Raw genomic sequence first — 27,809 nt, 5'->3', positions numbered from 1 at the left:
GTCTAATCTAGAAAGTACTGTACACTTTGCCCTGACTGCGGCGATCCCGATTTTATACTGGGGGTAGTTTTGTACTTTCATGAATTAAGGTTTTTTATTTATTATAACGCGTTTCTGAACGTCATATAAAAGGGATGTGATCTCAGGAAACACTATAGAGAGGTGTGAGGGTTTGTAATCTTTTCTTCAGGATAGTGGAATTGTTGGCTTGTCACTTTGCCTTAGACGTAGCCCATACCAAACTGGCTGAGTGAACCACGTAAATCTGTGTGTGAATCTTTCGTTTATCTTTGCATCGTTATTCTGCTGCAATGTTAATTCCTAACACAATTTTTGTGTGATTTTTGTTTTCTAGAGGAGTGGCAAGTTTTGCATGTGCTAATTAATTTTGTTTTCAAGAGGAGATGTATTGGTGGTTTCTAAGTTAGAACAGGGTAATATTTATGTGTAATAAGGATGAAAAATAAAAACAAATTGTATTGATGAAAAAAATAATATTGAAGAGAGGGTTCTTTCCTGTCCTTAGTTTAGTTTTCGTTCTTATGTTGCATTTAGTTTTCGCTCTTCTTGTGTTGTGGTGGTTTTTTTTTCCACACGGAATCCTGTTTTCAAAGGAGAAGTGTTTTCCTTTTACAAATGTGATGCACTATACATTTTAGAAGTAGGAAAACACTTCTAAAATGGAATTTCGTAAAAACATTCCAATTCTATGCATTTAACTTCTTCCTTATAAAAAAAAAAAGGGATTAGCTAGGGACCACCCTAGAAGGCCTTTTGCAGATGGGCTGTTGCATGTGAGAGCAGCCACATAGGCTCAGAATTTGTCTTATTCATTTAATTCATCTGAGGTGGGTGCTCTCACATGCAACAGCTCATTAGCGAAATGCCTACTGCAGTGGTCACTAGCGAATCCTTATAAAAAATAAGCATATAAACTGTAAATTTCCGGGCCAAATGTTTGACGTTTTGAATTTTCTGAGTCGTCATCGAATACATCAGAGGGATAGTATCATCTTATGGAGAAGAGGGCTTATCATCAAATTAATGGTTTAGATCAACCAAAGAGGTGTTCTTGTTTTTCAATCTCCTTGTCGTTACGAAATGCACAGCCAAACAACGTTAGACATTCAACCGGATAACTCAGTGTCCAGATTCAATGTACATAAAACCCTTCTCTACCCATAAATAAGACCTCCTCCTCATCTGTTACTGTCACCACCCCTGAGAGAGAAAGAGAGAGATGGGTTTTGAAGTAGACACTGCCTTTGTCCAACCCATAGAGCACAGGCCCAAGCTCACCATCCTAGAGGCCGGAGGAATCCCACTAATCGATCTCTCCGTCCTCAACTCTGAGAATTCCGATGACCCACGAGCTCTCTCCGGCCTAATTGCCGATATAGAGGCTGCATTGAGAGAGTGGGGTTTCTTCCAAGTGATAAACCATGGGGTTTCATCGGAACTCCGGCGGAGAATCGAGACTGCGGAAAAAAAGTTCTTTCACTTGGCATTAGAGGAGAAGCATAAGGTCCGAAGAGACATGGTGAACCCTTTAGGGTATTATGATGCTGAGAATACCAAGAATGTTCGAGACTGGAAAGAAGTGTTTGATTTTATTGTCCAAGATGAGACGGTATACCGGCTTTGGATGAGACTGAGAACCAGGAGTTGGAAGTACTGAGAAACCGATGGCCAGAATTCCCTCCAGAATTCAGGTAATTGAAACTCCCCATTATTGAAGTATAAAAGATTAAGTAGCGCCATCTCCTATGGTTTAAGCTTTTGGAGTAATTGGTCATAAAAATCACTTTTAGCCGTGTTTTGTTCTACCATGTTTTGATAATGGCCCTAACTCACCTTGTCTTTTTATTATTTAACTAAGCTTTCAAGAGCTTTTACAATTGCAGGGAAATCTTATAAGCATGCTGTATTTTGATAATCGCAATCCTTACTTTATTAAAAGTACGGTATGGCCCGCACCATAGGATGATCCAAACCGCTCATTAGATTAGATGGCCCACAATCTAAATAGGGTGTGCCCCAAAAAAAATTTCCATAAGTTGATTCTAACCCTCTCTTTGAATTTTTTTAGGCATAGACTTGGACGAGAGTTTTATGGATTCTTTTGTTTCCTTTTTCTAGGTTGAGTAAAATTAGGAAGTCTAGATCGACTAGGATTTTATCTTCTAAAAAGCCTATAAATAGGCATTAATGTAAACGTTTATTATCTTGTTGGAATAAAATCTCAGTTGCCTTTATCGATTTGTTGCTTGTTGCCTTCGGAAAATCCAAACGATCCATAGCCATCTGCTGCTACAGGTTCAATCTACACCTTGCTATCTTCTTCTTTAATCTATTTCATATTGTTTCACTTTTCAACAGCCCCTTCCAAACCCTATTTATTCTAGCCTATTTTAGCCCCCTTGCCTTGGTCTGATCCTCACATTTAATAGTCCCTTCAACCATCCTCCCTGCAGTCCTCCTGCTGTCCATGTTTACCTCAACTCCCAAATCGCCCAAAACAATCTAATTAGTGGGTTTTCTTGCCTCCTAAAACCATTCCTTAATTGCCTCTTGCATCCCCATGATTTTCCATCCGACCACCCTCTTTACCCAACTCATCTTGTTTCTTAACCTCTGTTGAAACCATGGTTTAAAATTTCGACCGAAATTTCGGATACCGGTGGGGACCGAAACCGGAATTTTCCGAAATTCCATTTTCGCCCTTCCGGATTTCGGTCCGAAATTTCGGTTTAATGACATTATTTATTTTAAAAAAAAGTATTACAAAATTTCAGCCGAAATTTCGAAATTTGGGTCCGGAATTTGGAACCAAATTTCGGACCGAAATTTTGGCGAAATCCGAAATTTCAGTTTTTGGTGGGGTCTGAAACGGTTACCGAAACCGAAATTTTAAACCTTGATTGAAGCCACCTTAAATCTCCAACCACTTTAAACCAAGAAGTACCCTTAGGATTCTCTACACACCCCCTTTTAGCTTCCGCACCTTTATTTCCCTACATGTAATCAATGTTGTTTAATCTTCCACTATACGCCCCTGTGTTAGTGGGCCATCGAATGGGCGGTTTGGATCATCCTATGGTGCGGGCCATACCGTGCTTTTAATAAAGTGAGGAGTGCGATCATCAATATACAATAGTGCCGATAACATTTCGCTTGCCAAAAAGTTCTGCAGCCAATTAAAATACAAAGGACAAGGTGAGTTTGGCTCGTTATCAAAACATAGTAGTGCAAATATGAGTTGTTTTTTTATAAAAATATAAAAGAGTGGAAAAAGTGTTTTGAAGACGCTTGTTTTATGATGTTTTTTGACTATTTGGCTGACTTTCGAAGGAGAGAACATCCACCTAAGCTAAATTAAGGGATTTGCTAGCGTATATCACAATAGACATTTCGTCGGATGGTTTCATGAATGAGACAAAATCTGCTGAAATATATTGCCTCGAAAATCCCTTTAAAAAATGCTTATTTTGAATGAAATTGCCTCAAAACATGGTTGTGTCATCAACATCTTCACAATTCCATCGTTTATCAGAAAAGTGAAAGGCTGACATACAGGCGACACACTTAGTCAGGAGGTGCAACAATCTTAGGAATTTGACATAAAATGTACATTGCAAGATGAATATATAAATGCAAACAATTAAACTTCTACTTTAACAAATGAGGAAGTCTAGACTGAAGGGAGCCCTTGCAAAAAAGAGGTGAAGGGGCTCCCCCATTGGCTGCAAATCATGGTGATGTGCAGCCAATGGGGAAGCCCTTTCACCTCTTTTTTGCAAGGGCTTTCTAGACTATGGTGATGTGCAGCCATGGGGGAGCCCTTTCACCTCTTTTTGCAAGGGCTCCCTTCAGTCTAGACTTCCTCTTAACAAATATGCTAAACCAGAGAATATGTTTTGCGAAAGACTCTTTTATTAATTTCAAAGAGTTCAACATTGAGGCTCTAGTCATTACTATTCCAACAACAGTAGCAACACTAGTAAAAACCGCAGTAGTCGTAGTAGAAAAAAGAGACTTAAAGAGTATTTCTGGGCAATCCCTACAAGAGACTCATATAGCTTTTTTGGCTTTGAAAAGAGAGGCACATGGTCTGGACCTTCAATCTTTATATGCTCTTTCACTGAAAAATTTCTCATCATCCAGCTCTGAAATTCCGGTGGAATCGCTTCATCTTCAATACCAGATATATAAACGCCAGGGATAGATCCATATCTTTCTTCCGAAAATTTCGCTACATTCTGTAATTTTTCTTCAAAAACTTATGTAACCCTCACCAGCTTTAAGGCCAAAATATAATCCTGTTAGCAACCCAAAAAAATGCTCGAAAATTGTTAGCCATCTTAAAAGCAAGTCTTTCAAAATATAAAGCAGAAAAATGAACTTCTACATACACAAACTAATGTGAGATCCCACCTGGTCAGATAGAACTAGCAACAAAAGTGACAAATAAAAGCTCGATTTCAGTCAATTCCTATCTTCTAAGCAGCTTGTGATTCTCTGGTAATGGAGATACATGAAATTTGTAAGAACAATAGACTACTTCGAGCGTAGTAACCTCCTAGAACAAGAAAAGGAAAATACAGAGTATAAAGTTTTTTCTTCCCCTTTTGCCCTAACTCCTCTCCTTTTAAGAATATTTGCTAACCAATTCTGTTATGTGTAGACACCCCATTTTGACCGTGCCCTAAACCCTCCAATTTTATGCAAAACCCCATCAAATCAACTAGGTAGGGTCCCAAACTTCACCCTAAGCTAGGTTAGGGTCCCGTCTAATTCCCCAAAAAATTTCGTCAAAATCGGAGTGCGTTTGCCTAGCAAACGAGTCGAGAAAGTGTTGTAGTATATATCCAGAAAGGGGGGTGAGTTTATCCCGAGAGGGGGGCGAATTTATACTGGAACGGTGTGATCAAAATCTGAAAAAGACACGATTCGGTCGTGTGTTCATTAAAAAAATCGCGCAACCGCGCGCGTCATCAAGGTGGTAGTGCCAATATCACTTCTTACAATTCTTATAAAAAAGCATTTTAGTAAAAAAAGAAGGGGGGAGGGGATCTGTTCTTTTTCGTTTTTAGCAGAGAGTGAGAGAAAGAGAGAGGTCTACGGTCTTCTTCTCCGGCGATCTTGCCAGAGATCCAACCGTCATTCACTAGGCGAATCTTATCTTCATCAATTTGAGCATGTGCTTCATCTTCTCTGGGCAAATCGCCCGAATCTGGAGGTTCCACCAAGATCCGGCTAAGATCTAATCCTTCTTCTCCGATCAACTTTTTCCGGTGGGATCGCCAAAGCTCCAGCTTTTTCTTTCTTTCTTAGGAATCGGATCTACACAGCTAAGAAAATCAAAGAAAGAGAGAAGGGAGAAAATCCGAAACCTTATTTCCGATCCTTCTTCTCTGCTCAAGCTCCGGTCGAGCTCAGGTTACACATCCAAATCAGAGAGAGAGAGAGAGAGATGTGTAGTTGAAATATTCATGTGAGGATCGAGGTTTATCGATTGGATTTTGAATTGATATTTGAGAAGAGATTGATCTGTCTACTCACCAAAAAAGAAAAAAGAAAAAAAAGAGATCGATCTGTGTGCTATTTGAAATGTCTTTGATCCGTGATAAAAAAAAAATAGTTGCAGAGAAGGTGGAGGAGGAAGATACAGAGTGGGAGAAGGAGAGGTAAGAACGAAGGAAAAGTAAGTAGAAAAGCCGATTCTCTGTAAGTACAAAGAGGCATTTTTTAGGGTTTCATCAATGTTGGCTACTGTTATAAGGAATTCAATGGCGATTTCTGCTGCGGAATCTCAATCCGCGACCGTGAAAATGACGAACCAGATTGAAATCGAGTTTGTGAAATGCGATTGTTGCGGACTAGCAGAGGAATGTACTCGTGATTACATCGCTAGGGTTCGAGAGAGGGTTTGAGGAAGAACAAGTAGAAGAGAGGAGATTTTGGGGGTTTTCTTCAACAGAGAGGCAAGGAGCAGAGAGAGAGAGAGAGAGAGAGAGAGAGAGTAAAAAAGAGAAGAGAAATTCCCTTCTTCAAACCCTCCCATTTTCCTTTCCTCTTCACCTTTTCTTTGTTTCTTCTTCTTCTCTGTGCCAATTAAAAGAAGCTGAAGCTCTGTTTTCGTTAAAGATCTTCGTTCAAGTTTCGATTGATTTTGATTTTCCAAAGAGAAATTACTCTCTGAGATTTCATGCTAAAATCACCTCAACTTCTGACCGTCCTTTCGAAGATCTGATTTTTCTTTCAAGATCTTAGATTTCTTTCATTTTCTCTGTAAAAAAAGAGTTAGTTTCGAAGCCTATTACATGATTTTGGCGATGATAGAGCAGCATCATTTGAATTTTCTCAAATCCTCAGACAATCTGTTTTCGCTCTCCCTGTTCTGAAGATCTCCAATTTTGAAAAAAAGAAAGAGAATAAGCTCTAAAGTTGAAGAAGATTTGAAGAAGAATCAGGGAAGCACGAATTTGAGCACATCAAGCAGGTTCTTTCAATTTTTCTTGAGAGGGTTTATAGTAAATTCCATTCTTCAGTCACTATTCTAATTGGAATTCCCTTTTAAATTTTGGCGTGCATGCCCTGATGATATGAATATGCCATCATTTCTTGAATGGAGCCTTGTTTGTAAAATAGTTAGAGGCTTTCTCTTTCATGCTTTTTGAGTAAATGTTAATACTTTCTTTCATGTTCTAATTCTGGTATCATACAGAGCAATATAACTTCTTAACTATAGTGATGTCTATGTCAGTGCTTTCTTTCATTTTCTGATTTTGGTATCATGTAGGGCAATATAACTTCTTAATAATAGTAATGTTCATATCAGTGCTCTCTTTCCGATTCCAGTTTTTGTCATTAATTGATTTCAATAGTGTCGTAATATAGAACAATTGTTTTGTTCTAACCAATATTCAGTCATCCATTTTTAGATACCCATAGCAATTTTGATTGGTTGTTCTAAAGTGCCCATAACCAGTACAGAACCTGTCCAGTTTCTAACCAGTTCAGTGCCTATCCAGCCCGTATATCAATGTGATTTGGATCCATTTCAAACCTCCTTAAATTCCTTCTTTTCTCCCTCATAGGTGTGATAAAATGAACTCAACATTGAAACCACTAGTGATGCAGCCAACAGTGTTAGGGTCATTATACATATGCTTTATCACTGAATTATCAAGTCTTGAGGTCTGTGGAATATTGTGTTTATCCTCAAATCCACAAGGCCAATTCTACAACCCTTGTAGTATCTTTGGTTCCAGTAGTGCTCCCTGAAATGAGTTCAGGTCGGTGCAGTCAAGTCCATGTTTTATATGCAGCATTTTTTAGAATGTTTGTTCCCCTAACTGAGCACCTATAAAAATATGAACGTATCTTGTGAGCATTATTTAGATATCGGTGCAACTATAATGTTGGGGTTGTCTTTGTAATACACTCTTTTCATCTTTCAAAAAGGAGTATTGTCAGGGAGGAGCTGTTTTGCTTACTTTTGTATGATCAGTATTTCTAATGAGATTATATCCATGAGATCATTCTAGTATCATATTGTATAATTGAACTGATTTGTTACCTGATAGATATGGATATCTGTTTAAGTAGATTCTTTGAATTATAAGAATTTAGTTGTTTGGTTCAGTTCATTTTTTTTAAGACGGATCATGGAGGTATTTGACCCAAAATCATTAGGAGCCTTACAAGGGCGATGAAGGCGCTAGCCCAAGCCCATCATTGGAGTGACTTACCTGGTCATGGTAGTACCCTTTTTCTTTAGATAGAGATTTCTTAGATTTTTAGGCACCCTCAGATATTAGTTTCTCTTCATTGACGAGGGCAATGAAGGCGTTAGCCTAAGCCCATTCTTTTAGAGGGACTTACCTAGCTATGGTAGCACTCTTTTCATTCTCTTTCCTTATATAGAGAGTTTCTGGTCTTTTAGATATCCTTCTTAGTCATTTGTCTTTCCTTGTATTTCATTGCAAGGGCGATGAAGGCGCTAGCCCAAGCCCATCATTAGAGGCCTTGCTCAGTCCAAGTAGCACTCCCCTCTTTACTTAAAAGACTTGCCCAGTCTTTTAGGTATGTATCCCTTGTACATTAGAAACTCATTCATTGCAAGGGCAATGAAAGAGCTATCTAGAGCCTTCTTAGGAGACAGGCCGTGTCTCATTCAGCCTAGTGGTTATCATCCTTTTGGGGAGACAGGCTTTGTCTCTTTTGTTTTACTCGTCGCATCCTTTTAGGGAGACAAGCTATGTCCCAACATGAATGTCAAACCTATTTAGAGACAGGCTTTGTCTAATTAGAGCGCCAACCCTTTTAGGGAGACAAGCTATGTCTCACGAAAATAAAATCAAATCCTTTGGAGACAAGCTGTGTCTCATTAGCGAGTCATATATAGGAGACTATCCAAGTCTCAAATAGAACACCTCCTTTAGGTTAAGGACCGACTTGGTCTGTTAAAAACCATACCCTTCTTATCATTGCAAGGGCAACGATAAGGTTAGAGCCCATCTCTGTGTTTAGGAGACTTGTCCAGTCTCACTAGCACCCTTCTTTATTTCTTCTTCTTTAAGAAGACTAGCCTAGTCTCATTGGTACTCCCCTCTTAGGGTTGTGCACTAAGAGTTGGTCCTTTCGTATAAGAGTCAGTCCTTTAGCATAGGATGTCTGTCCTTAGCTAGAGAGTCCTTCTTTCAGGAGTCAGTCCTATCATCATAGGCGTTAGATTTCCGTCCAACCTCTCATCAAATCATGTGATTTTATCCAGTTCCTCGCAAGGTATTGGATGCTGTCCAACCCTTGCAGAGCTGTGATTCTGTTCATTTCCCCCGCAAAGCATAGGATGTTGTCCAACCTTTGCGGGATATTAGGAGTCTGTCTTCTCCTTATGATGATAAGATTCTGTCCTCTTGTGTCAAAAATTCAAAAACACTTGAAAACAACAAAAATACTAAAAATATCTGAAAAACCAAAATCTCAAAAATCTTAAGTCATTATGAGTAGTTAGGAAATTCTTTTCCGAACTACGTTGGCTTGATCCCTTTCCAGAGGGTACGTAGTGCAGCTTGGGATCCACATCCCAGGTCCAGCCAAACCTTTAAAAATAAACATTTCAAACATTCCTAAAAATACAAAAAACTTCAAAACATTTTCAAAAAGATCTTCCCCTAGAGTTAGGAGTCTGTCCTAGATATTTAGGGTGTTTTAGAGTTAGGAGTCGGTCTTGATTTGTATTGATATGGTGTGTCCTGTTGTGTGAGTGTCCCTAGAGTTAGAAGGCCTCGAGTCGATCGGTTAGACATTTAGTCGAACCGATGGCTAGACTAGGAAGCATATAGTCAGCCCATGATTTTTCTTAGGTTGCACAGCCTAGATACACATAGGATGTAGGACCCACCTGCATTAGTTTAAGGCTTATCAACTTGCATTAGTTAGGGCATATAGAGAGAGTCCTAAAAATTACAATTCACTTGAACTTAAGCAATCGTACAAAAAGCTTTAAAAATCAGTCGAGTCTAGTGGAATCGAGTCTAGGATAGCGGTTCTAGATGGTTAGGCATCGTAGTTTAGAATAGGGCATCGAACTACGTTGACTCCGATTCTTCTCGAGGCCGGGATACGTAGAGCAGCTGGGATGGACGGCCATCTTGGTCCGAGTCAAGTCGCATTAGAGTTAGGATTCATCTTGTCCAGTCAGGTATAGAGTTGATTTGTGTTGTATGTTTTTGCTGTGTTTTCTTACTTTCATATACAGATCCTATACCTTTAGCTGTAGCATGCATATGTTTGCACACCAGAATTTAGACACCCATTAGGCATGACACTCATAACCTAGATATTTTTAGGCGACACTTCTTTAATTTATTTTGTGTGTGTTTATTAATCATCTCCGAGACATGCATGATTAGGTAGACGTCTTCTCGGAGATATTCGTTCCCATTTCATATGACTTTTGCTCAAAACTCTTCAAAATCAATAATAAATGGCATAAGAGACCAGGTGCTTGCACTTGGGCGGACGAGGTGCTCTTCGGACCTTCCAAATTCGTAACCAGCCACGAACCCTCTTTTATATCTCTGGTTATCCGTTGCAACAGAGCATAGTATGGGATCTTTGGCCCACTTCCTTGGATGGCGACTCTTCTTTGTTTAAGGTATGCCTCGAATCTGGGCTAGTCCCCGAATCGAGAGGTATCTCACCTTTTATTGCCACTCATGCTGTGAGAGGCATTCTTCTTTCGAGAGTTCCTTGATAGAGCTCTCCATTCACATGAATGATTCAGAGACAGTGTTCGCGTGGGGGCTTGTCCCTCATCGCCCCTCTCTCGGATCAGGGTCCACATTATGTTTTTTTTTTTTTTTTGATATCACGCGTAGTCATCCAACGCACTAGGCCTTTTTCTTTGCCTCATGCTCTTGCGTGTGGGTATCATTTCAGGGGGTTTTATTGCCACATCAGCTGTCCAGGTGGCACTATCCTCACCCTTGCCCTGAGTCATATCATTACCATTCCCTTCCCAAAGAACCTTGTCCTCAAGGTTCAGTTGAGGATACAAGTGACGTAGAGTATTGCCGTCCTCCCAAGAGGCCTCTTCTAATGGCAATCCTTCCCATTGCACTTAGGCTTGAGCTACCCAGTGCTCTTGCCGTTTCAAGTGGCGGTAGTTCAGAATAGCAACTGGGTGTGTAATCGCAGCACCGTCAGAAGTCATGAGGGGTAATGGAGTTGTCTGGTTGGCAGGGTTCCCCACACACTTTTGAGAGTTGAAACATGGAATACAGAGTGAATGCGAGCTGCTGGAGGTAATTCAAGCTTATAGGCAATGTTACCAATCCTTTCTAACACCTTGAAGGGGCCAAAAAATCGCCGTCCGAGCTTTTGATGGGTTCGTAAAGCCACTGATTGCTGGTGATAAGGCTGAAAAGCTTAACAAAGACCCAATCGCCTGGTTCAAATTGCTTATCAACGCGATTTTTATCCGCTTGATTTTTCATTCGTGTTTGTGCCTGAGTGAGATTGGCTTTAAGCTTTTGTAAAATGTCATCCCTGGTGTATAGTTCTTGATCAACAGCCTCGTTAAGAGAAGAGCCAGGAATGTACCTGGAAAGAGTAGGAGGTGGCCTTCCATACAAGGCTTGGAAGGGAGTCATACCCGCTGCAGTGTGGAAGGAAGTATTGTACCAATACTCAGCCCAGTGCAAATACTTGACCCACTGTTTGGGTTCATCGAACAGAAAACTTCGCAAGTACATTTCTAGACACCGGTTGAGCACTTCAGATTGACCGTCCGTTTGGGGGTGATATGCACTGCTCATTGCAAGTGTGGTGCCCTGAAGCTTGAACAACTCTTTCCAAAAATTACTAACAAAGAGTGGGTCTCTATCACTCACGATAGTACGGGAAATCCCATGGAGTTTGGTAATTTCAGAAGCAAAAATTTCAGCAACCTTATGGCTCGCGAAGTTGCTAGGCAAGGCGGAGAAGTGAGCATATTTGGTTAACCTGTCGATGACTACCATAATGGCAGTTTTGCCAAAGGAATTTGGAAGCCCTGTGATAAAATCCATAGCAATATCCTCCCACACCTGCTCTGGAATGGGGAGGGGCTGTAGTAACCCAGCAGGTGAAGTATTCAAGGACTTTATCTGTTGGCAAACCTGACATTGAGCGACAAAGTGCTTTACATGCGATCGCATTCCCTTCCAATAAAAGGTCGCAACTACTCTCTTATATGTTCTTACGAAACCAGCATGTCCCCCCATCGGAGAGGAGTGAAACTCCTGTAGGAATGCTTCACAGAGGGAAGATTCAATAGCGACTACCAATCGTTGTTGGAAGTACAGTAACCCATTTTTGAGGGAGTATCCCGTATACTTAGAGGGGTCTGTCGCTAGGCTGTTGCAAACAGCTTGGAGTTCAGGACTTGTAGTAACCTCTAAACACAACTGAGCCAAGAAATCTAATGTGAGAGCAGAAAGTGCAAAGAACCCGCAGATTCCGATGACTGAGGGGAGGAGGGGAGGCGAAGAGCTTGCTCTAAGCATCCATCCATCGCCATTAGTCGAAGAACCAGCTCGGACATGGATTTTTGTTGGTCGGCGATTAGGGATTGAAGGGACTCCAGGCGCTGACCGTGAACTACCGAGCATTCGCTTAAGAGCTTGACGGATTCATCGAGCTGTCTGAATCGAGTGCATTCTGCCATGGCGGAAGGTCAATGAAAGCACCAATGATGTGAGATCTCACCTGGTTAGATAGAACTAGCAACAAAAGTGACAAATAAAAGCTCGATTTCACTCAATTCCTATCTTCTAGGCAGCTTGCGATTCTCTGGTAATGGAGATACATGAAATTTGTAAGAACAATAGACTACTTCGAGGGTAGTAACCTCCTAGAACAAGCAAAGGAAAATACAGAGTATAAAGTTTTTTCTTCCCCTTTTGCCCTAACTCCTCTGCCTTTTAAGAATATTTGCTAACCAATTCTGTTATGCTTTTTTTATTTTTTTTGATATCACGCGTAGTCATCCAACGCACTAGGCCTTTTTCTTTGCCTCATGCTCTTGCGTGTGGGTATCATTTCAGGGATTTTATTGCCACATCAGCTGTCCAGGTGGCACTATCCTCACCCTTGCCTTGAGTCATATCACAAACAAACGTGTACACATAAATATGTATAGAGGGACTTGCTTCGGGTGACCATCATTTGGATTGTCGTTTGACAAGGGGGTATGGTGGATACAATCCCAATCCTATTCTTCTAGTACAGAAGTTTCTAGGGGGCACAGGATTGTATGTGACATGGAATCTGAAGTATAACTATAATCTTGAGGGATAGGCAATTAGGCATATTAGGGATCACATTTAATTTTGTGAAAATTTACGGATTTGTTGGATTGGGTAGAGGGTCACTTCGGGATCTCTAAGCATGTTAGGCACTTGGCAAATTATGGCCAACTAGCTCTGCCATATTAGAGTCGATAGGCTAAATTTGCAGATTTTTTTATTTTCTTCCTCCCAGAATGGAAGGAGTGATATCGTAGTTCTTAGCCTGCGAAGGTGTAAAAGGCTTTTTGTAAACTCTTGTAATTTTTAGCACATTTAATTCATTTTCTTGTTTGTATGTATGTACGACATGATTGCAATAAATAAACGGTCTTACCACCAAAGCGGAGTGTTGATAGAGCTTTGCTTTCAAGAATTAGGGGCCAAATTCTATGAAAGTAGGAGGCTTGGTGGGTCCATCATCAAATTTGAATTCACTGTCCATGTAAAAGTCCTGTGGAGGGGACAACTTAATTCCCATACTTTTGATTGGTGTTCTTAGTATATTTCCGCGAAATTGCCTAGCAAAGCCCTTATAACTTGCAAAAACACAACTACAAAATTTATTACAAGTAATTGTTGGCACCAAAACTTAAGGAGCTGTTTGGATGCTGAGAAAATTTTTCTTGACATTTTCTTCCATCGAAAATGAAGTCCAGCTTTCAGTAAACTCATTCTCAATAGAAATTTCTTTTCCAAAACTGAAAATTTTCACAGCTATTAGAGTTGTACCACAGTCAAGACATAAGAAGGCTGGTTAGTGCAATCCGGCATGAATGCATTGACAAAGACGCCGCATAACACCTTCTCTGGGAACTTATCCATGGCTAGAGCTATATTTATTACTCCAAAGCTTTGGCCAACAAGGATAACCTTATAATGGAGAGAAGCCATGAGTACCAACAATGGTGCCGTGTCGTCTGCGAATGTCTTAACCTCGGAGAATTCGGTCATATTTATGCCCGAAGCGGCCATGTCGACTTTCGTGACCTTATAGCCAGCTGATTCCAGCATTCTGGCTACCTTATACCACCCCAAGCTCCCTGTCCAGCACCATGTACTAGAACAAAGTGCTTCTTCTTATCAGAATTCTCCCAAGTCCCATGTGGTGCACCATGTACTAGAACATTGTGGTTAACAAAATCCTCCATTCTCTCCTCCTCCATTTTCTCTCTATTCTCTTCCATTCTATTGCTTCCTTGTTCTTTCTATGCACTCCCTTTCTCTCTTTTATAAACTTCGAAAAGGTAATAGGGCTCTGTCCAATATGTACCATAGGTACTATCATTGAAATATATAATGTTCAAGGTATGTGATTAGGTCATAGAGAATTGATTCCCAATTTGCTTTTTGGAGCTTTTTTAAATATAAAACTATATAAGGTTAGAGAAAATGAACAGCGTTAAAAAATTTATGAAATCATGCTTTTGAATTTTAGAGATGTGGGGCCAATGGGATTGAGTTGATTAGGTTAACCTGAATAAAAGTAAGAGTTCTAGTCGGTATGTAATTCGGTAGCAATTTGTTATTGGTGAAGTCCGATCTCAGTCACTTTGCCCTGACTGCGGCGGTCCCGATTTTATATTGGGGGTAGTTTTGTACTTTCATGAATTAGGGCTTTTTATTTATTGTAACGCGTTTCTGAACGCCATATAAAAGGGATGTGATATCAAGAGACGCCATAGAGAGGTGTGAGGGTTTGTAATCTTTTCTTCAGAATAGTGGAATCGTTGGCTTGTCGCTTTGCCTTAGACGTAGCCCATACCAAACTGGCTGGGTGAACCACGTAAATCTCTGTGTTCTGTGTGTGAATCTTTCGTTTATCTTTGCATCGTTATTCTGCTGCATTGTTAATTCCTAACACAATTTTTGTGTATTTTTGTTTTCTAGAGGAGTGGCAAGTTTTGCATGTGCTAATTAATTTTGTTTTCAAGAGGAGATGTATTGGTGGTTTCTAAGTTAGAATAGGGTAATATTTATGTGTAATAAGGATGAAAAATAAAAACAAATTGTATTGACGAAAACAAAAAATATGGAAGAGCGGGTTCTTTCCTGTCCTTAGTTTAGTTTTCGTTCTTATGTTGCATTTAGTTTTCATTCTTCTTGTGTTGTGGTGGTTTTTTTTTCTACACGGAATCCTGTTTTCAAAGGAGAAGTGTTTTCCTTTTACAAATGTGATGCACTATATATTTTAGAAGTAGGAAAACACTTCTAAAATGGAAGTTCGTAAAAACATTCTAATTCTATGCATTTAACTTCTTCTGCCTTGTAAAAAAAAAGGGATTAGCTAGGGACCACCCTAGAAGGCCTTTTGCAGATGGGCTGTTGCATGTGAGAGTAGCCACAGAGGCTCAGATTTTGTCTTATTCATTTAATTCATCTGAGGTGGGTGCTCTTAGGGGTGTCTGTTCGGTTTTAACCGAACCGAATAGACCGAACTGAAATAACCGACCCTAATTCGGTTAGTTAAAAATGGGAACTGAAACCAAAACCGAATTTGCTTCCAACCGAAATAACCAAAACCGAATAAATATTTCGGTTTTTCCGGTTAGTTCGGTAAAAACCGAAAAGTGAAGTTTATGACTTTGTCATAAAGGTATCAGGCATTCAGGCTATCAGCACTGTTGTATTTTTTATGATGGCACTCCTCACTTGAGTCACTTCCTCAGTTTATTAAAAAGTACCGTACGGCCCATACCATAGGATGATCCAAGCCGTCCATTAGATGGGCCACAGCCTAAATAGGTTGTGCCCCAAGAATTATTTCCATGGGTTGATCCTAACCCTCTGATCTATAGAGGGTAGGATCAACCCTCTACATTTAGATCGGAGGATTAGGATTAACCTATGGAATTGGACTCCTACCGGGAGCCGGAGAAGAGGAGGAGGAGGAGATCCCACCAGAGAAGAGGAGGTGGAGCCATGGAGTAGATGCCACCGGAGAAGGAAGAGGAGGAGATCCCACTGCCCGCCAGAGAAGGAGTCATCGGAAGGAACTCAAAAGCGTTGTTTGGGCAAAAATAAAAGTGGAAAACCTCAAAACTCTAGAAAGCAAATGCCCAAATAAAACTAGAAAATCTGAAAGGGGGTGTTTTGAGTCTTTTGACTGTTTGTTTATCAAAATTACTAGAAAACCCCTTTAAGTCTTTTAAGTTTCCACCCTTAATACTTTGTCTTTTCCTGGGAATGATGTTTCCCTCCCCTTTCATAAGAACTTGAAAATTTGAAATTGACAACCCATGGTTTTAATGAAAACCAGCCCATGGTTTGAAGGAAACCATGTGGTTTTGCTCAAAAGTAGTCAAAAAGCCGTTGGTTACTTGGTTTTAATGAAAACCAGCCCATGGTTTTAAGGAAACCATGTGGTTTTAGTCAAAAGTAGTCGAAAGCTGTTGAAAGGCGATGGTGAGTGATACATTTTTTAATTCACTAAAAAACAAATGAGCATAGGAAGGGAACAGATGGGGACAAATAAAATAGCATATGGCAATCCTCCCCATTTGGTTTTTCGGTTCTAACCAAATTATTTTAATAAAACTGACACCGAAACCGAAAACCGAAATTTATTAGTAATAGAAACCGAAACTGAACCGAATTATCATTTAACCGAACCGAAATAACCGACTGAATTCGGTTCGGTCGGTTATTTCGATTATAACCGTATAGTGAACAGCCCTAGGTGCTCTCACATGCAACAGCTCAGTAGCGAAATGCCTACTGCAGTGGTCACTAGCGAATCCTTATAAAAAAATAAGCATATAAACTGTAAATTTCCGGGCCAAATGTTTGACGTTTTGAACTTTCAGTCGTCATTGAATACATCAGAGGGATAGTATCATCTTATGGAGAAGAGGGCTTATCATCATCAAATGAATGGTTCAGATCAACCAAAGAGGTGTACTGTTTTTCGCCCAAGTACACGTCAAGCCCCTTGTCGTTAGTCGTTAGGAAATGCAGAGTGTCCAGATTCAATGTACATAAAATCCCTCTCTACCCATAAATAAGACCTCCTCATCTGTTACTGCCACAACCCCTGAGAGAGAAAGAAAGAGATGGGTTTTGAAGTAGACACTGCCTTTGTCCAACCCATAGAGCACAGGCCCAAGCTCACCATCCTAGAGGCCGGAGGAATCCCACTAATCGATCTCTCCGTCCTCAACTCTGAGAATTCCGATGACCCACGAGCTCTCTCCGGCCTAATTGCCGATATAGAGGCTGCATTGAGAGAGTGGGGTTTCTTCCAAGTGATAAACCATGGGGTTTCATCGGAACTCCGGCGGAGAATCGAGACTGCGCAAAAAAAGTTCTTTCACTTGGCATTAGAGGAGAAGCATAAGATCCGAAGAGACATGGTGAACCCTTTAGGGTATTATGATGCTGAGCATACCAATAATGTTCGGGACTGGAAAGAAGTGTTTGTTTTTATTGTCCATGATGAGACGGTAATACCGGCTTTGGATGAGACTGAGAACCAGGAGTTGGAGGTATTGAGAAACCGATGGCCAGAATTCCCTCCAGAATTCAGGTAATTGAAACTCCCCATTGTTGAAGTATAAAAGATTAAGTAGCGCCATCTCCTATAGCTTAAGCTTTTGGAGTAATTGGTCATAAAAATCACTTTTAGCCGTGTTTTGTTCTACCATGTTTTGATAATGGCCCTAACTCACCTTGTCTTTTTATCATTTAACTAAGCTTTCAAGAGCTTTTACAATTGCAGGGAAATCTTATAAGCATGCTGTATTTTGATAATCGCAATCCTTACTTTATTAAAAGTACGGTATGGCCCGCACCATAGGATGATCCAAACCGCTCATTAGATTAGATGGCCCACAATCTAAATAGGGTGTGCCCCAAAATTTTTTTTCCATAGGTTGATCCTAACCCTCTCTTTGAATGTTTTATGGCTTCTTTTGTTTCCTTTTTCTAGGTTGTGTATGTTGGAAAAAATTGAGGGTACTGTTGTTGATAGAAAACAGAAACTTGTTGCTTGAAGGCGTGGTATCACTTTTCTTTAAGACAAGATTCGCCCCCACTAGTAGTGTGCAAAGGGGATCTGCGAATTGCCTCCAAGATACAATGAAGTCTAGTAGGGAAGCCCTACTAATGTTTGATGACGCGTAGCACTAGCGGAATCAAACCCGAAATGCCCTTTCGAAATTTCAAGCCTTAGAGAAATTTCTAGATATTGTTTCTGCAGAAAAACAGTATCTAGAACAATAAACAAAAGAAAAACAGTATGTAGAAATACTTGGGGATTTTGTAGGAGTGTAGAAGAGAGTGTAAAGTCTGTCAGAATTGCCAATTCGTTTTTCTATATGAAATGACTGAATTCTGCACATTTTGTAGACCACCTGGTGTCTTTTCAGTGTGAAAAACACATCTACAGGGCACCTTTCCAGAATGTTTGAAATCTGACCGTTAGATCGCATCCATTGATATTGAACGGTCCTGATCGATCCTAGAGGTGACTGTTGGTTTGAGTAAAACCTCTCTCCAACCCAGTCATCGTTAGATCAACCATCTATGGTGTAGATCGCACTCCCTTGGCACTTGACTGTTGGGGGAAGGGACACAACCCATTTGAACACTCTTTGACCGTTGGAGTTATGGGCCCGTTGGGCCGACCATTAGGCCCGAACCGAAGCCCAACCTAACCGAACCATTCGGCTTGATGGGCCTACAAACCATTTGACCCACCCATCCGACCGGTCCACCTTCATCTTGATCCAACGGTGCAAATCAAATCTGGAAAAATTAAAGGCTCCAATCGCTCCTTGCGACATTGAGTACGTGCGAAGTGCAAAGTGCGCCTAAAAAAGCGCCAATAAAGCGCCACTATGCGTCCTATAGCTCATTGCCCACGCCGCGCACGCGCGTGTGCGAACGGTGCGTTTCACCGTCCCGCGGGTCCAACCATGGGTTCAACCCAATGTGCAATCAGCAAGTATTAGAAAAGTGTAGTGCTTTATAAGCCCTTCTCTTTCCTTTCTCTCATCCGGTACAGAACTTTCTTTTCAACTATACTTCTACATCCTTTTGTAAAAGCAAATCTTTCCAAGAAAATATTTTCTTTTTCCCAAACGCTTTTGATAAAATATTTTCCAAAATTCTAAAACATGCAAAATACATGATTTTGAAAATCCAAAATCACTAACAATCCCCCACCATTTTCAAAATCAAAGAAAATTTTCTCATCAGGCTTGTAAATCTTATGCATAGATGAATGTATCTCTCGATTTGAACCTTCACTTAGTGAGGACATATCAAAGTTAACCAGAATTGCATAGTAGACGTATCTTTGAACTAGCTATTCTATTTGGTTAACCGAATACGTCTCACACACAAGATTTCACCTCTTTGAGCAATTTCTAAAAACCGACACATGTACTGGCCTTGTGTCTATATCTTGGTTTCATGAGCGCTCTAGAGACTAGCCAGGTCTCATAGGAAGCGGCACCATTCCCACACTCACATAGGTAGGCTTATCAAGAGTGCCCCTGTAACTAAAACACTCCAACACTATGTTATAAGCCTATTAAGAGTTTAAATACTCAGCCTTCTCCTTTTAAACATTAAAGGTACCAAGCACTTTACCTTGGGATGGCAAATAATACATATTATAGTGCTTGCAATCACTCCATGTGAGGTACTTGGACTCATTGTGTTGAGTTGAGGTTCCATCATTGGTGACTATTGGTTAATGGCTTTAACCCCATCCCTAATGATGTTTTACACACCAGATTTCATGCAAGAGCTTTAGTAACTCCCCCACCAAGTGCGCCTAAAAAAGCGCCAATAAAGCGCCACTATGCGCCCTATAGCCCATTGCCCACGCCGCGCGTGCGCGTGTGCGAACGGGTCCAACTATGGGTTCAACCCAATGTGCAATCAACAAGTATTAGAAAAGTGTAGTGCTTTATAAGCCCTTCTCTTTCCTTTCTCTCATCCGGTACGAAACTATCTTTTCAACTACACTTCTACATCCTTTTGTAAAAGCAAATCTTTCCAAGAAAACATTTTCTTTTTCCCAAACGCTTTTGATAAAATATTTTCCAAAACACTAAAACATGCAAAATACATGATTTTGAAAATCCAAAATCACTAACAGAGTAAAATTAGAAAGTCTAGATCGACTAGGATTTTATCTTCTAAAAAGCCTATAAATAGGCATTAATGTAAACGTTTATTATCTTTTTGGAATAAAATCTCAGTTGCCTTCATCGATTTGTTGCTTGTTGCCTTCGGAAAATCCAAACGATCCATAGCCATCTGCTGCTACAGGTTCGATCTACACCTTGCTATCTTCTTCTTTAATCTATTTTATACCTATCTGCCCCTTTATCCCATCCCATTAACACTCTCAACCGATATCCCTCCATTCCCCATAGTTTAAGTCCATATTTACCCATCCTAACACCCACTGAGAACCTCACCTACAAGCTGATCCTACCCGTTCCTTTCATATTGTTTCACTTTTCAACAGCCCCTTCCAAACCCTATTTATTCTAGCCTATTTTAGCCCCTTCCCTTGGTCTGATCCTCACATTTACTAGTCCCCTCAACCATCCTCCCTGCAGTCCTCCTGCTGTCCATGTTTACCTCAACTCCCAAGTCGCCCAAAACAATCTAATTAGTGGGTTTTCTTTCCTCAAAAAACCATTCCTTAATTGCCTCTTGCATCCCCATGATTTTCCATCCGACCACCCTCTTTACCCAACTCATCTTGTTTCTTAACCTCTGTTGAAACCATGGTTTAAAATTTCGACCGAAATCCGGATTTCGGATACCGGTGGGGACCAAAACCGGAATTTTCTGAAATTCCATTTTTCGCCCTTTCGGATTTCGGTCCGAAATTTCGGTTTAATGACATTATATATTTTTTAAAAAAAGTGTTACAAAATTTCGGCCGAAATTTCGGAATTTGGGTCCAGAATTTGGAACCAAATTACCAAATTTCGGCGAAATCCGAAATTTCGGCTTTTGGTGGGGTCTGACACGGTTACTGAAACCGAAATTTTAAACCTCGATTGAAACCACCTTAATTCTCCAACCACTTTAAACCAAGAAGTACCCTTAGGATTCTCTACACACCCCCTTTTAGCTTCCGCAACTTTATTTCCCTACATGTAATCAACGTTGTTTAATCTTCCGCTATACGCCCCTGTGTTAGTGAGCCATCTAATGGGCAGTTTGGATCATCCTATGGTGCGGGCCATACCGTGCTTTTAATAAAGTGAGGAGTGCGATCATCAATATACAATAGTGCCGATAACATTTCGCTTTCCAAAAAGATCTGCAGCTAATTAAAATACAAAGGACAAGGTGAGTTCACAATTCGATCATTTATCAGACTAATGTATCCCTAACATGATGATTTTGCTTTTGTTAGACAAGCATGTAGTGAATACGGCCGAGCTGTAAAGAAGTTAGCGTTTAAGTTGGTGGAGCTTATTTCACTGAGCTTGGGATTACCAGAGAAACGGTTGAATGACTTATTCAAAGATAATACCGGCTTTGTACGCCTCAATCACTACCCTCCTTGCCCTTCACCTCACCTTGCTCTTGGCCTTAGTCGCCACAGTGACTCTGGTGCTCTAACTGTTCTTGCTCAGGATGATGTTGGTGGTCTCGAGGTAAAGCGAAAGACTGATGGGGAGTGGATCAGGGTCAAACCCATCCCTGATGCTTACATTATCAATGTTGGTACCATTATTCAGGTACTATCAGCTTATGTGAAGAATGCTTTTATATGCGTTTGGATTCTTAATATCATGAATCGGAATCGGCATTTTCTTTTGATTCCTATTCCAATTTCTCAGTAAACAAAATGGAAAAAAAATCAAAATAATAAATTTAGGAAATGATATTATTCAAAATAAATAAATTTGGGAAATGATATGTGCAGAACCATGTTTTTAATAATTGCACTAACTCTTGTATCGTATTATTTAAAGAGCTATCAAAGGCTATTACGTACAGTTACCAAAAAGCTCTAACAAAGCCGATTAAAAATGAAAAGACTGTTTGTGCAATTATTAAAACAGGGTTGTGCCGATATCATTACCCTAAATTTAATTAGAAAAAATTTCGATAAAAGTTTCATTCCAACCGAATACCACCTCTTGGGCGGGAAACTGATTCAACATTTTTCCTCCCCTAATTCCTCCCTGGTGTCAATTCTGGTACTTCTTCATATTTTGAACTAAAAGTCAGAATCAGATTAGGATGCCAATTCTAGTGCCTGATTTTCTGTAGTCCAAAAACACCCTAAGAGTAACTGTAATTTCATGGGTCTTGTGGGCAGGATCATTGTTACTGTGGGCTTGTGGCAACTCCATCATTGAACCAACAGCCCACTTCTACTTTTGTGTGCTTTAATTTTTCCTTGGAAAAATATGTAAATACATCATATAACTTGTAATAGAAATTGTATAGTTAATGACTTCCAAGGCAATGCCCATTTTGAAATAGAGGATTAAATTGATAAGGACTGATTTTCTTGGAATCCAAAGAAGCAGTTAGATTCTTAATTGGGCTTATTTCAGGTTTGGAGCAATGATAAGTATGAGAGCCCAGAACACAGAGTGGTGGCAAACTCAGAAAGAGAGAGGTTCTCTATGCCTTTTTTCTTGAACCCTGCAGACTACCTTATGGTGAAGCCTCTGGAGGAGCTTGTAGACGAGCAGAATCCCCCCAAATACAGAGAATATAACTGCGGAGAGTTCTTTAAGTCAAGGAAGAACAGCAATTTCAAGAATCTGGGTGTTGAAAATCTTCAGATATCTCACTTCAAGATATAACGCCAATAAACATCTCATGTGGTGACTTATGTGAATATTTAGCATGTGGTGTATGTTTTTTGCCAATACATAATAATAAGCTTTGTAGGCATAGTATGGTTAATGAGATGGAAATGCCTTTGGCCACATGGATTTAAGCTACTAAAAAATGCTACCGTCTTGTCACAACCAATTATTAATCTATAAAATATGATCTTTGTTCGATATAGAAATTGGTCCCCTGTGATGCCTACTGATGACCCATCCGAGCAGTGGTCTTAATCGCCAAAAAAGTGTCACACATACAAGTGAAGGTCATTTTTGCTTAGATCGTCTTTCTAATTGATCTTTATTTTAGAATGTGAACTAATTTTTTGGGAGAGTAATACCCAGAAAGATTTTAATGGGTGGCTAAGCTGTGTGTATCCAAGGTATTTGGAGGTTGTTTCACCTCCTCTATTAAGTGTGTAGTCCCAAATTTGCCTTTCGCCTTTCACTTCTTTATTTTGGTAAGGGTTGAGATTAGTCCAACTGAAAAACAAGTTTTTTAATCTCAGCCCTTTACAGAAAAGTGAAAGGCTGACATACAGGCGACACACTTAGTCAGGAGGTGCAACAATCTTAGGAATTTGACATAAAATGTACATTGCAAGATGAATATATAAATGCAAACAATTAAACTTCTTCTTTAACAAATGAGGAAGTCTCGACTGAAGGGACCCTTGCAAAAAAGAGGTGAAGGGGCTCCCCCATTGGCTGCAAATCATGGTGATGTGCAGCCAATGGGGAAGCCCTTTCACCTCTTTTTTGCAAGGGATCTCTAGACTATGGTGATGTGCAGCCATGGGGGAGCCCTTTCACCTCTTTTTGCAAGGGCTCCCTTCAGTCTAGACTTCCTCTTAACAAATATGCTAAACCAGAGAATATGTTTTGCGAAAGACTCTTTTATTAATTTCAAAGAGTTCAACATTGAGGCTCTAGTCATTACTATTCCAACAACAGTAGCAACACTAGTAAAAACCGCAGTAGTCGTAAGTAGAAAAAAGAGACATAAAAGAGTATTTCTGGGCAATCCCTACAAGAGACTCATACAGCTTTTTTGGCTTTGAAAAGAGAGGCACATGGTCTGGACCTTCAATCTTTATATGCTCTTTCACTGAAAAATTTCTCATCATCCAGCTCTGAAATTCCGGTGGAATCGCTTCATCTTCAGTACCAGATATATAAACGCCAGGGATAGATCCATATCTTTCTTTCGAAAATTTCGCTACATTCTGTAAATCTTCTTCAAAAAATTATGTAACCCTCACCAGCTTTAAGGCCAAAATATAATCCTGTTAGCAACCCAAAAAAATGCTCGAAAATTGTTAGCCATCTTAAAAGCAAGTCCTTCAAAATATAAAGCAGAAAAATGAACTTCTACATACACAAACTGATGTGAGATCCCACCTGGTTAGATAGAACTAGCAACAAAAGTGACAAATAAAAGCTCGATTTCACTCAATTCCTATCTTCTAAGCAGCTTGTGATTCTCTGGTAATGGAGATACATGAAATTTGTAAGAACAACAGACTACTTCGAGGGTAGTAACCTCCTAGAACAAGAAAAGGAAAATACAGAGTATAAAGTTTTTTCTTCCCCTTTTGCCCTAACTCCTCTCCTTTTAAGAATATTTGCTAACCAATTCTGTTATGCTTTTTTTTTTTTTTTTTGATATCACGCGTAGTCATCCAATGCACTAGGCCTTTTTCTTTGCCTCATGCTCTTGCATGTGGGTATCATTTCAGGGGGTTTTATTGCCACATCAGCTGTCCAGGTGGCACTATCCTCACCCTTGCCTTGAGTCATATCATTACCATTCCCTTCCCAAAGAACCTTGTCCTCAAGGTTCAGTTGAGGATACAAGTGACGTAGAGTATTGCCGTCCTCCCAAGAGGCATCTTCTAATGGCAATCCTTCCCATTGCACTAAGGCTTGAGCTACCCAGTGCTCTTGCCATTTCAAGTGGAGGTAGTTCAAAATAGCAACTGGTTGCGTAATCGTAGCACCGTCAGAAGTCATGAGGGGTAATGGAATTGTCTGGTTGGCAGGGTTCCCCAAACACTTTTTGAGAGTTGAAACATGGAATACAGAGTGAATGCGAGCTACTGGAGGTAATTCAAGCTTATAGGCAATGTTACCAATCCTTTCTAACACCTTGAAGGGGCCAAAAAATCGCCGTCCGAGCTTTTGATGGGTTCGTAAAGCCACTGATTGCTGGCGATAAGGCTGAAAAGCTTAACAAAGACCCAAATGCCTGGTTCAAATTGCTTATCAACGCGATTTTTATCCGCTTGATTTTTCATTCGTGTTTGTGCCTGAGTGAGATTGGCTTTAAGCTTTTGTAAAATGTCATCCCTGGTGTATAGTTCTTGATCAACAACCTCGTTAAGAGAAGAGCCAGGAATGTACCTGAAAAGAGTAGGAGGTGGCCTTCCATACGAGGCTTGGAAGGGAGTCATACCCGCTGCAGTGTGGAAGGAAGTATTGTACCAATACTCAGCCCAGTGCAAATACTTGACCCACTGTTTGGGTTCATCGAGCAGAAAACTTCGCAAGTACATTTCTAGACACCGGTTGAGCACTTCAGATTGACCGTCCGTTTGGGGGTGATATGCACTGCTCATTGCAAGTGTGGTGCCCTAAAGCTTGAACAACTCTTTCCAAAAATTACTAACAAAGAGTGGGTCTCTATCACTCACGATAGTACGGGGAATCCCATGGAGTTTGGTAATTTCAGAAGTGAAAATTTCAGCAACCTTATGGCTCGCGAAGTTGCTAGGCAAGGCGGAGAAGTGAGCATATTTGGTTAACCTGTCGATGACTACCATAATGGCAGTTTTGCCAAAGGAATTTGGAAGCCCTGTGATAAAATCCATAGAAATATCATCCCACACCTGCTCTGGAATTGGGGGCTGCAGTAACCCAGCAGGTGAAGTATTCAAGGACTTTATCTGTTGGCAAACCTGACATTGAACGACAAAGTGCTTTACATGCGATCGCATTCCCTTCCAATAAAAGTTCACAGCTACTCTCCTATATGTTCTTAAGAAACCAGCATGTCCCCCCATCGGAGAGGAGTGGAACTCCTGTAGGAATGCTTCACGGAGGGAAGATTCAGTAGCGACTACCAATCGTTGTTGGAAGTACAGTAACCTATTTTTGAGGGAGTATCCCGTATACTTAGAGGGGTCTGTCGCTAGGCCGTTGCAAACAACTTGGAGTTCAGGACTTGTAGTAACCTCTAACCGCAACTGAGCCAAGAAATCTAATGTGGGAGCAGAAAGTGCAAAGAACCCGCAGATTCCGGTGACTGAGGGGAGGAGGGGAGGCGAAGAGCTTGCTCTAAGCGTCCATCCATCGCCATTAGTCGAAGAACCAGCTCGGACATGGATTTTTGTTGGCCGGTGTGGAGCCTGATCCGAGAGAGAGGGGGAGACGAGCCCCCACACTAAGACAGAAAGTCTCTCTCTACAGATCATCCACATGAATGGAGAGCTCTACCAAGGAACTCTCGAAAGAATGTGCCGCTCACAGCATGAGTGGCGATACAAAGGGAGATACGTCTCGATTCCGGGACTAGCCCAGATTCGAGGCGTACCTTAAACAAAGAAGAGTCGACATCTGAGGAAGTGGGCCATGGATCCCATACTATGCTCTGTTGCAACGGATAACCAGAGATATAAAAAGAAGGTTCGTGCCTGGTTACGAATTTGGAAGGTCCGAAGAGCACGTCCTCCGCCCAAGTGCAAGCACCTGGTCTCTTATGCCATTTATTATTGATTTTGAAGAGTTTTGAGCGAAAGTCAAGTGAAATGGGAACGTATATCTCCGAGAAGACGTCTACCTAATCATGCATGTCTGCATGTCTCAGAGATGAATAATAAACGCACACAAAATAAATGAAAGAAGTGTCGCTTAAGAATATCTAAGCTATGAGTGTCATACCTAATTGGTGTATGAGTTCTGGTGTGCAAACACATGCATGCTACAGCTAAAGGTATAGGATATGTACATGAAAGTAAGAAAACACAGCAAAACACACAACACAAATCAATTTTATATATGATTAGACAAGACAAATCCTAAAACTCTAATGCAGGACTCGACTCGGACCAGAATGGCCATCCACCCTGGCTGCACTACGTATCCCGGCCTCGGGAAGAATCGAAGTCAACGTAGTTCGATGACCTATTCTAAACTACGATGCCTAACCATCTAGAATCGCTATCCTAGACTCGATCCACTAGACTCGACTGATTTTTTAAAGCTTTTTGCACAATTGTTTAAGTTCATGCGAATTGTAATTTTTAGGACTCTCTATATGCCCTAACTAATGCAAGTTGGTTAGCCTTATGCTAATGCAGGTGGGCCCTACATCCTATGTGTATCTAGGCTGTGCATTCTAAGAAAAACCATGGGCTGACTATATGCTTCCTAGTCTAGCCATCGGTTCGACTAAATGTCTAACCGATCAACTCGAGGCCTCCTAACTCTAGGGACACTCACACGACAGGACACACCATATCAATAAAAATCAAGACAGACTCCTAACTCTAAAACACCCCGAATATCTAGGACAGATTCCTAACTCTAGGGGAAGATATTTTTGAAAAGGTTTTTTGAAGAAGCTTTGTATTTTTGGAAGGTTTGAAATGTTTATTTGTAAAGGTTTGGCTGGACTTGGGATAAAGATCCCAAGCTGCACTACTTACCCTGTGGAAAGGGATGAAGCCAACGTAGTTCGGAACAGATTTCCTAACCACTCTCTTAATGACTCAAGATTTTTGAGATTTTTGGGGTTTTTCAGATGTTTTTTAAGTGTTTTTTATGCAAGAGGACATAATCCTATCATCATAAGGGTAGGACAGACTCCTGAATATCCCGCAAAGGTTGGACAGCATCCTATGCTTTGCGGGGGAAAAGAACAGAATCACAGCTCTGCAAGGGTTGGACAGCATCCTATACCTTGCAAGGAACTAGATAAAATCACATGATTTGATCAGAGGTTGGACAGAATCCTAACCCCTATGATGATAGGATAGACTCCCAAAAGATTGACTCTCTAACTAAAGACAGACTCTCTAACTAAAGACTGACTCATATACGAAAGGACTGACTCCTAGTGCACAACCCTAAGAGGGGAGTGCTAATG

At 40.5% G+C, this 27,809-nt stretch overlaps 1 protein-coding gene, 1 long non-coding RNA gene and 1 pseudogene across 3 annotated transcripts; 2 read left to right on the top strand and 1 right to left on the bottom strand.

The window, feature by feature from the left end:
- Positions 1 to 12,165: 12,165 nt before the first annotated feature.
- Positions 12,166 to 13,850, bottom strand: LOC143875646 (salicylic acid-binding protein 2 pseudogene; annotated as a pseudogene).
- Positions 13,851 to 16,854: 3,004 nt separating this feature from the next.
- LOC143875459 (protein LATERAL BRANCHING OXIDOREDUCTASE 1-like) lies at positions 16,855 to 22,744 on the top strand. 2 transcript variants are annotated; one of them, XM_077377006.1, is made up of 4 exons: positions 16,855 to 17,361; positions 21,226 to 21,352; positions 21,449 to 21,553; positions 22,382 to 22,744. In XM_077377006.1, exons 1-4 carry the CDS (start codon positions 16,889 to 16,891, stop codon positions 22,634 to 22,636), a joined length of 960 nt encoding a protein of 319 aa, XP_077233121.1. In that variant the 5' UTR covers positions 16,855 to 16,888; the 3' UTR covers positions 22,637 to 22,744. The 2 variants fall into 2 exon arrangements, with proteins under 2 accessions (XP_077233121.1, XP_077233120.1); XM_077377005.1 differs by having other exon boundaries at positions 21,226 to 21,553.
- Positions 17,371 to 20,752, top strand: LOC143875460 (uncharacterized). Its single transcript, XR_013250117.1, has 2 exons — positions 17,371 to 17,706; positions 17,764 to 20,752. It is a non-coding gene; the product is annotated as an uncharacterized LOC143875460 (long non-coding RNA).
- Positions 22,745 to 27,809: the final 5,065 nt, after the last annotated feature.

The sequence above is a fragment of the Tasmannia lanceolata genome, unplaced genomic scaffold (genome assembly GCF_043159265.1).
Source record: "Tasmannia lanceolata isolate RefF3 unplaced genomic scaffold, GAP_Taslan_0.1 ptg000004l, whole genome shotgun sequence".
NCBI lineage: Eukaryota > Viridiplantae > Streptophyta > Magnoliopsida > Canellales > Winteraceae > Tasmannia > Tasmannia lanceolata.
Note: the sequence above shows the minus strand (reverse complement) of the source record. Positions and strands in the feature narration are given on the sequence as shown.